The following is a 14,329-nucleotide window of genomic DNA, read 5'->3' as shown; positions in this document are numbered from 1 at the left end:
CAGCCAAGAGAGGTTAGAATGCTGCTATTGAAGGATTCCAGGGTCCCACAGGCTGGCATTTCAGAATCCTGAAGAATTCTACACTCTTCCAGGACATGTGCCTAGCCGGGGTTCAGGCATAATGACACATATTTACTGGCAGGCGACTATGTGCATGGCACCATTCTAAACATGTTACAGCTATTAACTCATTGAAGGGAACCCCATGAGGCAGCTACTAGCATCCCCACTCCACAGAGGACCCTGGGGCACAGACAAGTAACCTGCCCAAGGTCACACAGCTACAGACGGCAGACCTAGTGGGATGTCAACCCAGAGGCCGTGGGCCTCGGCACGGCGTGATACTGCTTAACTGCAGCATCTGAACAGTGCGGCTCTGTTGGCGAGGCAGGCTGCCTGGGTCTGGATTCTGGCTCCTCTCCTGTGGGACAGCGTGGTTATGATCAGGTTATATATCACCTCTTCTCTCTCTCTTTTTTTTTTTTTTGAGACAGATTCTCACACTGTCACCCAGGCTGGAGTACAATGGCGTGATCTCAGCTCACTGCAACCTCCGCCTCCCGGGTTTAAGCAATTCTCCTGCCTCAGCCTCCCAAGTAGCTGGGATTACAGGCATGCACTACCAAGCCCGGCTAATTTTTGTATTTTTAGTAGAGACGGGGTTTCACTATATTGGCTAGGCTGGTCTTTAATGCCTGACCTTAGGTTATCCACCTGCCTCGGCCTCCCAAAGTGCTGGGATTACAGGCATGAGCCACTGCACCCGGTCTTCTCTTATCTTTATAATGACCCTGTGAAGCTCTGTGCAAAATAGGGGCTGGGGTCCCATTTGAAGATGAAAAAAATGAGGCTCAGAAAGACAAAGGTCCTAGAGAGTTTGGAACAGGACTTGAACTAGAATCCAGGACTCCCAAACCAGTGCTCTTTCCTTCACTAAATTACACATACGACTAGGAATACATGAAAACTCTAAAGGATACCTTTAGATGCCTGTACCTCAGTTTCCTCCTCTGTAAAATGGGAATCATAATGGTACCTCCCAGTACCAGGCTGTCTCCAGGCCTGGCCTCCCTGGGTTCCTCTGTCCCCTTCACATTCACACGCTGTCCACCACCCAGGTCTGCTTTCAGTGAGCTGCCTCCCATCCACCTCTAAGGCTCTGGGAATTAATGACCCTGCAGGGTGTAAGTGACCATGACAGTCACTTTCTCCAGTTCCTTGCTGCCTGATCTAGGAAGACACCTTACTAAGAATACCACTAATGAGGCGTTTTAGTCCTGGGGACAGGCTGATGGAAGAAATCAGATTCCTTTACAGGATTACAGGAAAATGAAGACCATCAGACTCTACAAGAGAACGTTCACTTGGCGTTTATATGGGATTAAATCGCCGATGCAGGATAAAAGGACTTCACTTGGCTTGCTGACTTGCAGGGCTTGGGGATTGCCTAATGGCATTACCTCCTTCTCCCTCCGAACAGCAGGGCGGCGCTCTTCCCTAGCCCCACACCTGTGCTCACAGCTGCCCCTCTAACTGGGCGTCCTTCTCACAGGCTCTTTTTCCAAGAGGGGTTTCTCCTTCCTCGCACCCACCATCGCCAGCCCTCAAGAGTGGGCTTTACACTTTACAGTTTACACTGTACGGAGGGTGCACTTAACGGTTTGCAGAGGAGGTCCAGGAGGGAGCTCAGGGGCCCTGGCTGAGCGATGCCTGAGGGGCAGGAAACGGCTGAGTGATCAGGTCATGGCCAGGACTGGTTCTCAGCTCTGCTCCGGGCTTGAGTTTTGTCACCCCAAGATCAGGGATAGTTATTGAGCCGCCTCCCAGGTTTTGTACAGGGAAGGGACATAAAGGGGCTGGGAAGGGACAAGTGCTTTGTAATCTGTGACTATTAACAAAGCAAGACCCTCTAGGGAAATGTTATTATCATCTGCTACAGGCTCAGAGAACGGAAACGGCGAGTCCCGTGTCACCTAGCCAGTGCCCCTCCTCCCTGGCAAGGAGACGGAGGCCCCAGGGACCTCAGCCCTGGAGCCCAGGCGGGCGGCGGGAACGGTCTCCGCAGCCGCGGTCCTGCAGGGCCTCGTGCGCCCCCCGGCGGCCGTCGTAGCTCGCGCTCGGCAAGGCCCCTCCCCCGGGGGCGGTGGCTGGGCTCGGACCCTGTGAAGAGCTGTCGCCGAGGGGAGGACAGTCATCGTCCCCGTTTCACAGGCGAGGAAACCGAGCCCGCAGAGTGGCAGGGGCTGGTCAGTCTCCCTCCGCGGAGTCGGCGACTGAGTGGTCACGGGACCCCCTCCTAGCCCCATGTAGATGGATCTGGTCTTCAGCCATTTCTCAGAGGCCTCGCGGTCACCCGGGGATTCTCCTTCTCTCGCGCCTTTTCTTTCCTTTACAGCCTTCTTTGCCCGTTTTCTCTCTGAGTTGCTTCTCCCTTTTTTTTTTTTTTTAAAAAAAGTAACCAGTAAGAAACTCAGTAACAAGTAGGAAACAAGTAGGCGCGCAGGAAAATGGGTGTCACCTAAGCTCTTCCACAGAGTCGGGCTGGAGATTAAATGAGGACATGTGTGTAGGGTGCGCTGGAAAAGTTAGGGTGCAGCATCTCCCTTTCATCTCCTGCCGTCCGCTCCCTCTGACTTCACCTCCCCGGGCCAAGTGGGGACGGGGGAGCAGTGCGCACGGAGCCTGTCGTCCTCCGGCAGAGGGCGCGCTAACCCCTGCTCTCGGGATCCTCCGCGCGGGCTCCCCAGACGCCCCGAGGCAGGGAGGGAAAGAGCACCCCGTTTGACAGAGGTAGACACCCCGGCCCGTGCAGGCAAGGAGAGCGACCCAACGTGGCAGAACCTGGGAACAAACAGTGAGGTCTTCCCTGATCCTGCTCTAAAACTGCAGAAGCGCCTCCCCAGGGGTTCCCTGTATTCCTATCCCCATGTTTCTCCGTGGTGCTCACAGCCACCTATCATACGTGACGATCTTGTCTCTTGTCTCTGTCTCCCCCAGCTAGAACTCCAACCCCCACAGGGTAGGGACTTTGTTTTGAGCACTGTTGTATCCCCGGGGGCTGGGACAGAGTAGGCTCTGGATGTGAGTGTGAACCGAGGAATGGAATCTGCGTGCCTGGGAGAGGGAGGCTGGAGAGGAAACGCAGGCAGGAAACCTCCTGGGGCTAAGGTCTCTGACATTTTTCACAGAGGTTAGATGAGGTTGCAGGGGAAAGACCAGAACCAGATTTTAATTTTTCAAAGAGAGAGAGAAAGATCCCAGTGAGCAGTAATGAGGCATTGAGCGGGGAGCATAGGGATTTCTGACTGAGGTGGGCTGATTTAAGGTGGAGAGCTCCAGGTGCGGAAATCACCAGCCCACCCAGCAGGTAACAGAAGCCCGGGAGGGACCCAAGGAAAGCGTGGGAGAGCCTGAACTCTGAGGATCCCTATCATCTGAGACTCTGGTGGCCAGCAAAAGATGTGGTCTGAATAGTAGGTGAAGAAACTGGATGGTTGGGTCCAAGAGGAAAGAAGCCAGCAAGCAAACTGGTGCCTCCTGGGGGCTGCAGAGTGGCAGAGCTGGGGCACCTCATGTGGCTGCAGAGTGGCAGAGCTGGCCCTCATGTGGCTCCGTGGTCAGGCATCCTTGCCGTGGGCACGAGGAGCCCCGTTCACAGCGAGGCCACTTCAGCTTGGAAGGGGACAGTAACGTGGCTTGGTCAGGAGACTGTCTCCCTCTGCAGCCCTGACTCAGCCTCTTCCATGACACTGTTGACCTTGAGCAAGTCATGGACCCTCCTGCAGGCTTCCGGTTAGGACACAGATGAGTGGATCGGAGAGAAAGGCAAGAAAGGTCTCTCTGTGCCTCCGGCCCTGCCCGCCCTCGTCCCTTTAGCACCTGCCCAGTAAAGTGGTGCCTCCTGGTCACACTGGCCACTCATTAACTCACCTAACCCACCTGTGTGTGTGTGTGTGTGTGTGTGTGCAGCCTAAGGTCACTTCACACCTACACCTCCAGACTCCTAGATTGTCCTGAGTTAATACCAAGAAGGGGGTGGTGAAGCAGTGACTGGAAGGACAGGAAGGGAGGGGGGCACAGGAGGGATCCAGGTTTTGGTGATGGGGTAAGGAGAGGGTCAGAAAAGAGCCCCAGTTTCTGAGGAGCCAGCCCCCAGGAAGTGTTTCAGGAGAGAGGGAACAGCCAGTGCGAGGACCTCAGTGAGACTGGCTGGAGCAGAGAACAGGGGGAGGAGTGGCAGGAGATGAGAGGGTCAGGAGAGAGGGCAGGTTCAGACCAGACCTCAGAGCCCCCCTCTCCCCAGACCAGTGTCTGGGCTTTCATTATTCAAAGTGAGCTGGGAGCCACGCCAGGTTCTGGCTGTGGGGGGAGGGGGTCATGATCTGACTTGGGTCTGAACACCTCACTCTGCCTGCTGGGCAGAGAAGAGACAGCAGGAGCCTCAGGCAGAAGCAGAGAGACCAAGACCAGATTAGATGGCAGCTACTGTGACAGTGACACAGCCTAGGAAGGAGGACCCCACGCCTCCGGCTGTAACTTTATTGTCTGAGATTTTTAGCTCTCCAAGGCTAGTTCCTCACCTGTTAAATGCTGACACTACCACTCGTCTCAGGGCACTTTGAAGATGACACAATGGCAGAGGACCTGGCTCAGCCCACAGTAGGCTCTGCGGTTGACACCCTTCTCCAGCTGACTAAGCCCCAGGCCTTTGGACCCCTGGTGGCAGTGTGACCCTGGGAAGGCAACTTCACGTCTTTTCATGGAAGTGGGGTGGGCTAGAGATGGGCTGCAGAATGGAGCTGGTCAGAAGTCGACGTTTCTGCCATATCTGCAAAGTGAGTGAAAGTCGTGAGCTTCCCGTCACAGGAGGTATGGGAGCAGAGGCCGAATTTGCACTTGGTGGAGGAGGGTTACCTCTACTAATAGAACTGACAATGACTGCATACTTACTACCTGGCTCAGGGCTGAGACCCCTGCCTTTATTATCTGGTGCCGTAGCAGGAAGCCACTGACCGCAGCCTCGGTGTGAATTCACACTCACTCGTCAGTTGCTATCATCTCATTGATTCTTCACAAATCAGCTCTTTGAGGGAATCCTCAATTCCCATTTTACAGATGAGGAGACTGAAGCAGAGAGAGGGAAAGTCACTTGTCCAAGTCACTAAGATGGTACATGGTAGACCAGGCACAGTGGCTTACATCCGTAATCCTAACACTTCAGGAGGCTGGGAGTTCAGACGGACCTGGGCAACACAGCAAGCTCCCTCTCTACAACAAATTTTCAAAAATGAGTTGGGCATGCTTGTGTTTCCAGCTACTTGGGAGGCTGAGGTGGGAGGATCGCTTGAGCCTGGGAGGAAGAGGCTGCAGCAAGTCATGATTGAGCCACTGCACTCCAGCCTGGGTAACACAGTGGAGGTCCTGTCTCAAAAAAAAAAAAAGGTGCGTGGTGGAGCCTATGCATAGGTGGTTGGATTCAGAGCCATGCTCTTCTGGTTAGAAACGTGATGTGCACACAGCTCTGCCTCTGCCGCGGGCCCGCTTTCTCACCTGCACACAGTCTCCCAGCTGACAGCCAGCGCTCACTGCTGGCCAGAGAAGTGCCACCTGGAACGTTCTGGCCAGTTGGGCACCTGAGGACTGCAGCCCCACCCATGGCACAGAGGGCAGAACGCCCCCAGCTGGGCCTAGGCAACTCATAGAGTCCTGAGACATCATAAAATGGGATTTATTTTAAGTCACTAAATTGTGGGTGGCTTGTTATACAGGAATAGATAAATAGAACAGTCTTCGAACGAACATTTATTGAGTGCCTACTGTGTCCCAGGCACTGCACGAGGCTCTGGAGGGGGACAGAACTTTTGTCTCTGGATTCAGGGCCCACTAGGAGCCTTTAACTTCCTCCAGCTGCAGTCTGAGCCAGGCCTGAGCAGGTGCGTTCGGCACTTGGTGTTGTCTCTGCAGAAATGGCATCAAGAGCAAGGCTGATGCTCTCATAGCTAGGCGGAGGCCAGGGGGGCTGGGTGCCCAGCAGGGCGTCCCCTGTGGCACGTGGCTCCGGGGCTTCCTCTGTAGGGTATGCAGGTGGCGCTGGGGGCCCCTCAGCCAGCGGGCAGCTCACAGCTTCCTCGTAAGTGGGGATGACAACCACCTTGGGGGTCCTGTGGAAACAGAAGAGAGGCTATTAGTAGGGACTGGGACAGAGCTGCTGCCTGCCAGGGAGACAATGAGGAAGGCTGGGAGTGGAAAAGGCTTCACACCCTGCTCCAAGCCTTTTCGGGTCCCCAGGGGCCTATATACATAGTTGAAACTTGGCAGGAGCCAGCTCCTGTGGCCCTGAGTCTTCCTGCCACCCTCTCCCTGCTCCATAGAGTTAGTTCCCTGTATGTGTCCCCAAAACCTCCTTGTGCCTCCTCAGTTCTCTCTGCAGACAAAGTCTTACCCTAGGGCAGTGACTGAGAGTCCAGGGGCTGAGGGGTGTTTGTTGAAAGACTGAGTGATGGTCCATGGACAGAAAGACTCGCACCTATTAAAATATCCTTTACAAGATCAGAATTGGGGTACTCAGGACAGAATGAGATACCTCAATTCCTCTGCCCATCTGGATGCTTTACACTTTGATATGATTGATGTTTGCCAAGTGATTATCTCTGCTTGCATACCTCCAGGGATGAAGAGCTTACCACTTGCCAGATCAACCACTTCTACCTCTGGACAGTTTTGCTGTCCTGTGACTCTATTCTTATCCCCACCCCTGGCCAGCTAAACCACCCCACAGGGGCTTGAGGCAGAGACCAGGTCCTCTGAGGCTCGCTGACCGAGATTCTGCAGGTCAGACCCCGAGGCAGATCACCCATGCCTCAGCCAGCTGATAGGAATGAGACCGGCCATCAGCGCCCTCAGATCCCTGGTGGGTCATCTCCGGGGATCCAATGCCCCTTCCCCACCTGGGACACACAGTGGGGAGTGGGGTGGGAATGTCACTGATCCTAGATGTGGGCTGCTGCTGCTTTGGGGGTGATTCTGAAGGTCCCTTCCAACACTGAGGGTGGTTGTGAGTCTGGGCATTGGCTGGTTCACCTCCCTGCTCAGCCACGTTCCTGCTGGGAGATCAGGGGGTCAGAGATCAGTAATTCCATTCATGGGGGCCTGGTTTCATCTGTAAAATGTGGGACAGTAGTGGCACCTGCCTCACAGAGGGCGGGTTAAATGAGTTCATGCAGGGCGGCACTCAATGCCTGTGATGTAAGTGGGGTCGTGAACGGAATGGGGAATGGGTGGGGGAGCAAAGCTTATCCCAGGCCTCACGCATGGCAGGCCCCACAGGCTCAGAGAGGCCGAGTCACTTGCCAGCCTCGTGGGTTTGGAGCTGCTGGGAAGCTGTTTAATCCACACCTGTGGTCCTACTGCCTAGACCAAGGAGGGGCCAATGGTAAGAGGCCAGTCTGGGGAACAGAAGAGGCAGTAGTTGGGATTTAGCTCGGGAACCTGCTGCTGCCCCGCAGGTGAACACCCAGCACCCACTGGGGACGTGGCCTTTCTCCAGCAACGTGTCTTCTCAGCCTCACAGCAGTCTGCTGAGCCTCACTGCTCCCAGCCACAGACCAGGGTGATGGAGCAGATTGATGGGATCCAGGATTTGAAACCCAGCCTGTAAGTCAGTACAGGGCAGGGCACCAGCCAGGAGTCCCAAACATGAAACTCCCTGTCCAGTGCTCCTGTGAACTCTCAGACCTTCCTTCCTTCTCTGGAAGACAGTCCAGGAAGCTGAGAGGTGCCTGTCCTCGCCCTCCTCTGAGCTCCCAGCATCCTTGCAGATGAGGGCAGGACAGAGAATATTGCTCCTGGAGGCAGGCAAATTGAGTTCTGTTGCTGTGTGACCTGGACCACATTCACACCTTCTCTGAACCTCTTTCTCCTGATCTGTAAAATGGGGATAATAATTCCCCTTTCAGATTTAGGGGAAGAAAAAATGAGGAAAAAAAAATGTTTCACAACAATCAGAAAAGTGTGAGTAATTAGCTTCCAAACCCCATCTCCTGACTGCTCACTTCCCAGCCATGCCCCAGCCACGCTTGGAGCCCTGGACACCTGAGACAGGCTTTGGATAGGCCCGGGGCCACCCCAGCAGGTGACAGCTGGCAGGGCAGGGCACAGGTGCCCATGAGCTCTGCTCACAGCAGGAAGTTTGCTTAGAGGACAGATGTGAAGCAGCCCTCATACCACCTCTATCACCTTAGTGGCCAGTTGGGCTGGCCCAGCTCCAAGTCACCAAGTTCACTGTCAAGGATGCCAGGAACTCAGTGAGCAGGGCAGCCGCGTGGCACCCCTCTGGGAGCAGGTCCCCATTCTCGGTGCCTTTGGATGTGACACCTCTGCAGCTGCGTGGGGCCATGGTGGTCTCCCCACATAGGAAGTGCCACGGAAGCCAGGGCTCGCCCCACTCTTTGGAGCCTGCTTGGGGCAGGAGACCTGGGCCTGGTGCCAGCTCCACTGCCCTTCAGTGGAGTCAGGCAAAGCCAGGAGTGGGACAAGGGATGGAATACAATTTGCCTAACACCTAAGTGCTGGAATCTTCTTATTCACGACCTCTACCTGGGGGGTAGAGGCCCATACCCATTTTATGGATGAGTAAAGGTCACGTGTCAACTAAGTGGCAAAGCCCCAGCTTTGACTGCAAAGCTCAAGCTAAGTCCACCTGTTACACCTCTCCCCCAAGCCACCTCATCTCTCCTCACCTCAGTTTTCTCATCTGTCAAATGGACCCAATCCTTACACTTACCTCATAAGCAGTTGAGGCTCAAATCAATTAGTGGGCACGAGAGCTCACTGTAAACTAAAACAGGAAGGGCAGAGAAAGCGGATGTGTGCACCAGCTACCAAGTGCACGCTTCCCTAACTCTACCCCATATGAGCCCGACTGCAACCACAGGGGTAAGGTCTGTCACCCCCACTGAGAGATGGGGCATCAGACACATCTCAGAGGGTCTAAGTAACATCCTCAAGGACTCTCACCTTATAAAAGAAAGGGCAGGGACTGCTGGAAGCCCCATTCCAGCTGCCTCATTAGGGGACTTACACTGAAGAGATGAGCTTCCTGAGGGCAGGGTTTTGTCTGTGTTGCTCGCTGTGGTACTGTCAGTTCTCTGAGTAGGACCCAGCATACCTATGTGTGCTCAATCAATATTAGGTACATGCATGAAAGAATAAGTAGACGAATACATGGGGAAACTGAGGCCCAAGAGGGAAAGGGACCTGTCGGAGCCATCTGCCCAGGAAGGCTTTGTTTCTGACCTGAAGTTATCCACAGCGGGCACCACCAGAGACTGAGGTGCCTGGGACCAGGAATAGCAGAGCAGCCACCCATGGGGCCAGACGCTGGGCTCTGCAGGCAGCTGGGCTGGGTCACCTCGGGACAGAAAAGAGCACCGCAGCAGAAGCGGCCTCCTCGATCCCCAGTCACCCAGTTTCTGAGTCTACGACTTGGGTCTTAGAGCTTGATGGGCTAGAGGGCACCCTGCGGCCTCCTGGGTGGGCTTCCTCCCGGCCCACTGAGAGTGAAGGCCAAGGGGCCCCACCTGCCAGACGCAGCTGTACCTAGACCCTGTTGCGTCAACATAACTGTGTGTACAGGCAACACGAACCCCCTGCACTCACACCTGGCTGGCTGGGAGGAGCAGGCTCTGGTCCAGAGCATCTGGGGCCCAGCCTGGTTCCAACTGACCACTAACTCACTGCATGACCACGTAGGTCACGTGGTCTTCTGAGACCCAGGTCTCTCATCTGAGAAGTGAAGGGTTTGGCGGGAGAATCCCCAAGGCCCTGAAATATCTCACACTATGTAAATGCTGTATAAATAGTTGTTATGCCATATTGTTTAGGGAATGATGACAAGAAACGAAAGTTTGTATATGTTTAGCACAGACAGAATTCTTTTCTCACGGATCCTGTCTGGATAGGACCCAGCATGCCTACGTATGCTCGATCAATATTTGGTACATGAGTGAAAGACTAAGTAGATGAATAAATGGGGAAGCCGAGGCCCAAGGGGAGAAGGGACCTGCCCAAGCCATCTGCCCAGGAAGGCTTCGCTTCCGACCTGAAGTAACCCACAGCAGGCACCACCAGAGACTGCCTCTTTTCCACCATGTCCACTAGAGGAAAAGTTGAGATTTGCTGTGCACCTACTGTGTGCCAACCAGGATCCATGGTTGGTTGAATCATGGATGCAGACCCACAGACACAGAGGGCCAACTGTTCTGCACCATCTCTAGCTCTAAGAAGTCACAGGTTGGTGGCAGGAATGCTCCTACATTCTTTAACTCAGAATGCATTTTCCCTCTTAACACAGGGAAGAAGAGCATCCGGGTCCCAGGTCCCAGGTCAGCTCACGGCAGTCTGGCTTAGCCCCTCACACCCAGGGATCCAGAGCTTAGGAGTGAGGTAGGAGGAAGAACGTCAGCTGTGCAGCCAGCAGGCTCCTGCCACTTTCTAGCTATGCCTCCCCTTCTTTTCTGCAGACACAACAGTCATTCTTACCTTGGAGGCAATCGAAAGGACAGGAGATAATGTACGCGGGCCCCTGGCACATAGGCACACTCCATACTTTGTTGAATAAATAAGTACATAAAAGGGTATGTATAATGCATGCATTCTCAACAGGACAAACACTGGTTCTTGGAAAGAGTTATACTCTTTTTATGTATAAAGCACAGATATGCATATAGAACATAGATACGCAGTGCATCTGGGTATTAAAATTTCTTTTTTTTTTTGAGACGGAGTTTTGCTCTTGTTACCCAGGCTGGAGTGCAATGGCGCGATCTCGGCTCACTGCAACCTCCGCCTCCTGGGTTCAGGCAATTCTCCTGCCTCAGCCTCCTGAGTAGCTGGGACTACAGGCGTGCGCCACCATGCCCAGCTAATTTTTGTATTTTTTAGTAGAGAAGGGGTTTCACCATGTTGACCACGATGGTCTCGATCTCTTGACCTCGTGATCCACCTGCCTTGGCCTCCCAAAGTGCTGGGATTATAGGCATGAGCCACCACGCCCGGCTGGGTATTACAGTTTCATGGAGGAGGATTTAGAAAAAAAAAATCTAAGAAGGATGACGCAAGGCAGGGTGGGGAGACCGATAATGAAAATCAAAAGTTGAGAGGTGCTGTCTTCATGCAACACTCTGTCCCCGACCCCACACCTTTGTGCACGCTCTTCCGCCTTCCTAAAATGCCTCTTTCCACCGTGTCCACCAGAGGAAAAGTGTGCCAGGCACTGGGCTAAAGCTCAACATACATATGTCATTTCATTTTCCCAAGCGTCACCTGAAGTAGGAAGTGGGCATGAACAGACCCTGAGGCCAGACTGCCTGGGTTCAGGTCCTAGTTCTGACACACACTAGCTGATATCCTTGGGGGAGTGACTTAGTGTCCCCATGTCTTCGTTTCCTCCTCTACAAATGGAATTCATAACAGTGCCTACCACCTTCAGAGGGCTGCTGTAAGGATCCGATGCGTCAGCATGGAGGAGAACTTAGAACAGTGCCTGGCACGTGGCGAGCACTGCAGAGGTGTTTGCTGTTATTGCTGTTGCTATTAGTCCTACTTATTTCAAATGAGAAATTAAAGCTTAGGGGGATTGCATGACCTACTCAAAGCCCCACTGCTAGTTTGTGATAGCACCAGGACAGGATCCCAGTGGATCTGACTCTGACTCTTGTGCCTAGGCTTTTAACCCTCTGCTATTCTGTCCCATACAAAGCTGGGCTTAGCTGCTGCCTCCTCCAGGAAGCCTTCCTGGGTTTCTCCATGTCTTTAGAAGACAGGCCTCTCTCTCACAGCACTACCTACTCCGGTTGGTCATCATCAGCCTCTGTCATGGGGCTATAAACTCCTTCAGGGCTGTACTGATCAGCTTTCATGTACCCAGGGCACAGGGCAAGGCCTGATCCAAAGGAGGAACGCCATAAGAGTTTGCTGGGATTACAAATGCTGGCCGGTGTGACTGGCCCCTACTTACGGTTCCCACCCATTGCCCCACCCTGCCCTGCTGACCTGCAGCTCTCCTTCTCTGAGGACTCCACAGTGAGGTAGTACAGGTCTCTGGAGAGGTGGTAGGGGTCCCATCGGGGTGGCCCCCGGGTGCTGGCCTTGACAGACCACAGCAGGCCAATGAGTAGCAGCAGGCCACCTGCACCACAGCAGACGAAGCTGACCGACCTGAGCAGGGGGCTGGGGCCCTCGGGCACCGGGTAGTCCGTCGGTGGGGCCAGCTGGCCAGACTGGGTGCTTGCATCCCCTTCGCTCCACCAAGCGAAGCACAGCGTCCCAGCCACCAGAACCACTGTGCCGCTGACTGTCATGCAATAGCGGAGGGTGGAGGCCACATGGCTCCCATCACACATCTGGACACAGAGAAGGAGAGAGAAGAGGAAATGGGCCATACGAAAGGTGCTGGAGGCCAGCTGTTAATCCTCCTCTGCCTGAAGTCACTGCACAACCTTGGAAAAGTCACTTAACTCCTCTGGGCCTCAGTTTCCTCCTCTGTGAAGTGGAGATGATGCCCTGACTTTGCCAGGCTATTTAGAAGATCAGAGATAAGCACGATCAGCACCAGGCCTGGGACATCGCAGGAACTCAGTAAGTAAGCTAACTTTCACTTTCACTCAGTAAGTTCACTTTCACTCAGGGCCTCTCTCCAGGCCTCAGGGGCTTCATCTGCCTGGTGAGTCTAAGACTCTCCACCCTGACTACCGCACAGGGAGCTGGGACAGAGGGAAGTGAACACATGTTGGAACCTCTAGGCCTGCCAGGATCAGGGCTTGCTGGTTATGCATGCCTGGCTTCACCTGGTCACAATCTTGAGAGAGGGACACTGTTATTGAACAGAGAAAGGTACCAAGACCCAGAGCAAGTGAGAAAGAGGGGACACTGAAGAGTCTGAAGCTGAAACTCACAACATGGAGCAAAACTTTGTGGAAAAGGATGTTCACTGGGCCCGACTCAGTGGCTCACACCGGTAATCCCAGCACTTTGGGAGGCCAAGGTGGGCAGTCACCTGAGGTCAGGAGTTCGAGACCAGTCTGGCCAACATGGAAAAACCCCATCTCTACTAAAAATACAAAAATTAGCGGAACGTGATGACACATACCTATAATCCCAGCTGCTTGGGAGGCTGAGGCAGGAGAATCATCTGAACCTGGGAGGTGGAGGTTGCAGTGAGCCAAGATCGCACCACTGCACTCCAGCTTGGGCAACAGAGCAAGACTCTGTCACACAAATACACACACGCACACACACAGAGAGATGTTCATCGTGGCCTTATTAATAATGGTCATAATTTGGAAAGTGCTAAAATGTGCAATTACAAAAAAATGGTGGGTAAACTATGGCATAATCTCTAGATTCAACAATTAATAATAACCTATTTTTTTTAAAAAAACATCAAGTTCAGCACAAAGGTTTGACAAGAGGAGGAAACATCATATCTTACTTTCTTCAACTCAGTATACTAAATTATGCATACAGTGCTGTCTCAGTTAAATAGAACTATGCACAGGGTTAAAACCTGGAAGGGTCCTGGCCCTGGGTCACAGACGTAGGAGGCTGAAACCTAGATCTTGGTTGTCCCCAAAGCCAATTTCTAGGCTGCCCGTTGTAACTTCTATTCCCTGTACCTGTAACTTCCCATTAACTCCCCTCAAGGCTCAGCTCGGCCTCACCATGGAAGCCTTCTCTGAAGACACTTTAACTTGAAACCCCTGAGTGCCCTGGGCCACCTTTGCCACAGCAGAAACCTGTGTTTAACTTCTGCTTTACTTGTCCCACTCGCCCATCTGTGAGTTCCCTGAGTGCAAAGTCCATCTTGGCCTTGTTCACCACTATATCCCTTCAGTGCTTAGCACATAATAGCTGCTCAATAAATCCTCTGATCCAAGAGAAAGTGTTGCTGGATAAATAAATGCTGGTTGGGTGAAAATCCACCCTCACAGTTGTGAAGAGCCAGGAGAGAGGAGGCAATGCAGGATTCCAGCTGCCACAGCCACAGGGACATGAAGGATAGTCCTGGCTTTGGTCCCCTCCTCTGCAGCTGTATCATGGGGTAAGCCTCTCACCTGCCCAGGCCAGCTTCCTCGTTGAATAAAAGGCAGGCTCTCTAGGGAGCAGCTAGGAGGATTTGCAGAAGCACTGTCTCCTCTTCCTGAGGTTGAGCCTGTGAAGGAGGGAGTGGGACCACAGACCTTAAAGCGATGCTTCAGTGATCAGAAATCCCTTCCGAGTGGGGCTTGCCCAGCCAGATGACAATAGATCCAAATGACACTCTGCTGTGTGG

General features: G+C 53.5%; 1 protein-coding gene across 1 annotated transcript; it reads right to left on the bottom strand.

The window, feature by feature from the left end:
* Window positions 1–5,712: 5,712 nt before the first annotated feature.
* Window positions 5,713–12,535, bottom strand: TMEM61 (transmembrane protein 61). Its single transcript, XM_012442834.3, has 2 exons — window positions 12,052–12,535; window positions 5,713–6,161 (listed from the first exon to the last, which is right to left on the bottom strand). Exons 1-2 carry the CDS (start codon window positions 12,438–12,440, stop codon window positions 5,894–5,896), a joined length of 657 nt encoding a protein of 218 aa, XP_012298257.2. The 5' UTR covers window positions 12,441–12,535; the 3' UTR covers window positions 5,713–5,893.
* Between the last annotated feature and the right edge of the window lie 1,794 nt (window positions 12,536–14,329).

The sequence above is a fragment of the Aotus nancymaae genome, unplaced genomic scaffold (genome assembly GCF_030222135.1).
Source record: "Aotus nancymaae isolate 86718 unplaced genomic scaffold, 86718_ANA_hifiasm-v0.15.2.pri h1tg000007l, whole genome shotgun sequence".
Classification (NCBI taxonomy): Eukaryota; Metazoa; Chordata; class Mammalia; order Primates; family Aotidae; genus Aotus; species Aotus nancymaae.
Note: the sequence above shows the minus strand (reverse complement) of the source record. Positions and strands in the feature narration are given on the sequence as shown.

Bases quoted from the DNA above. Each gene is read 5' to 3' on its own strand.
- TMEM61 (XM_012442834.3), bottom strand. From the start codon at position 12,440: ATGGCCCATTTCCTCTTCTCTCTCCTTCTCTGTGTCCAGATGTGTGAT. The intron at 6,162-12,051 runs GTCAGCAGGGCA...CTGTTTCCACAG, and splicing joins TCAGAGAAGGAGAGCTGCAG to GACCCCCAAGGTGGTTGTCA.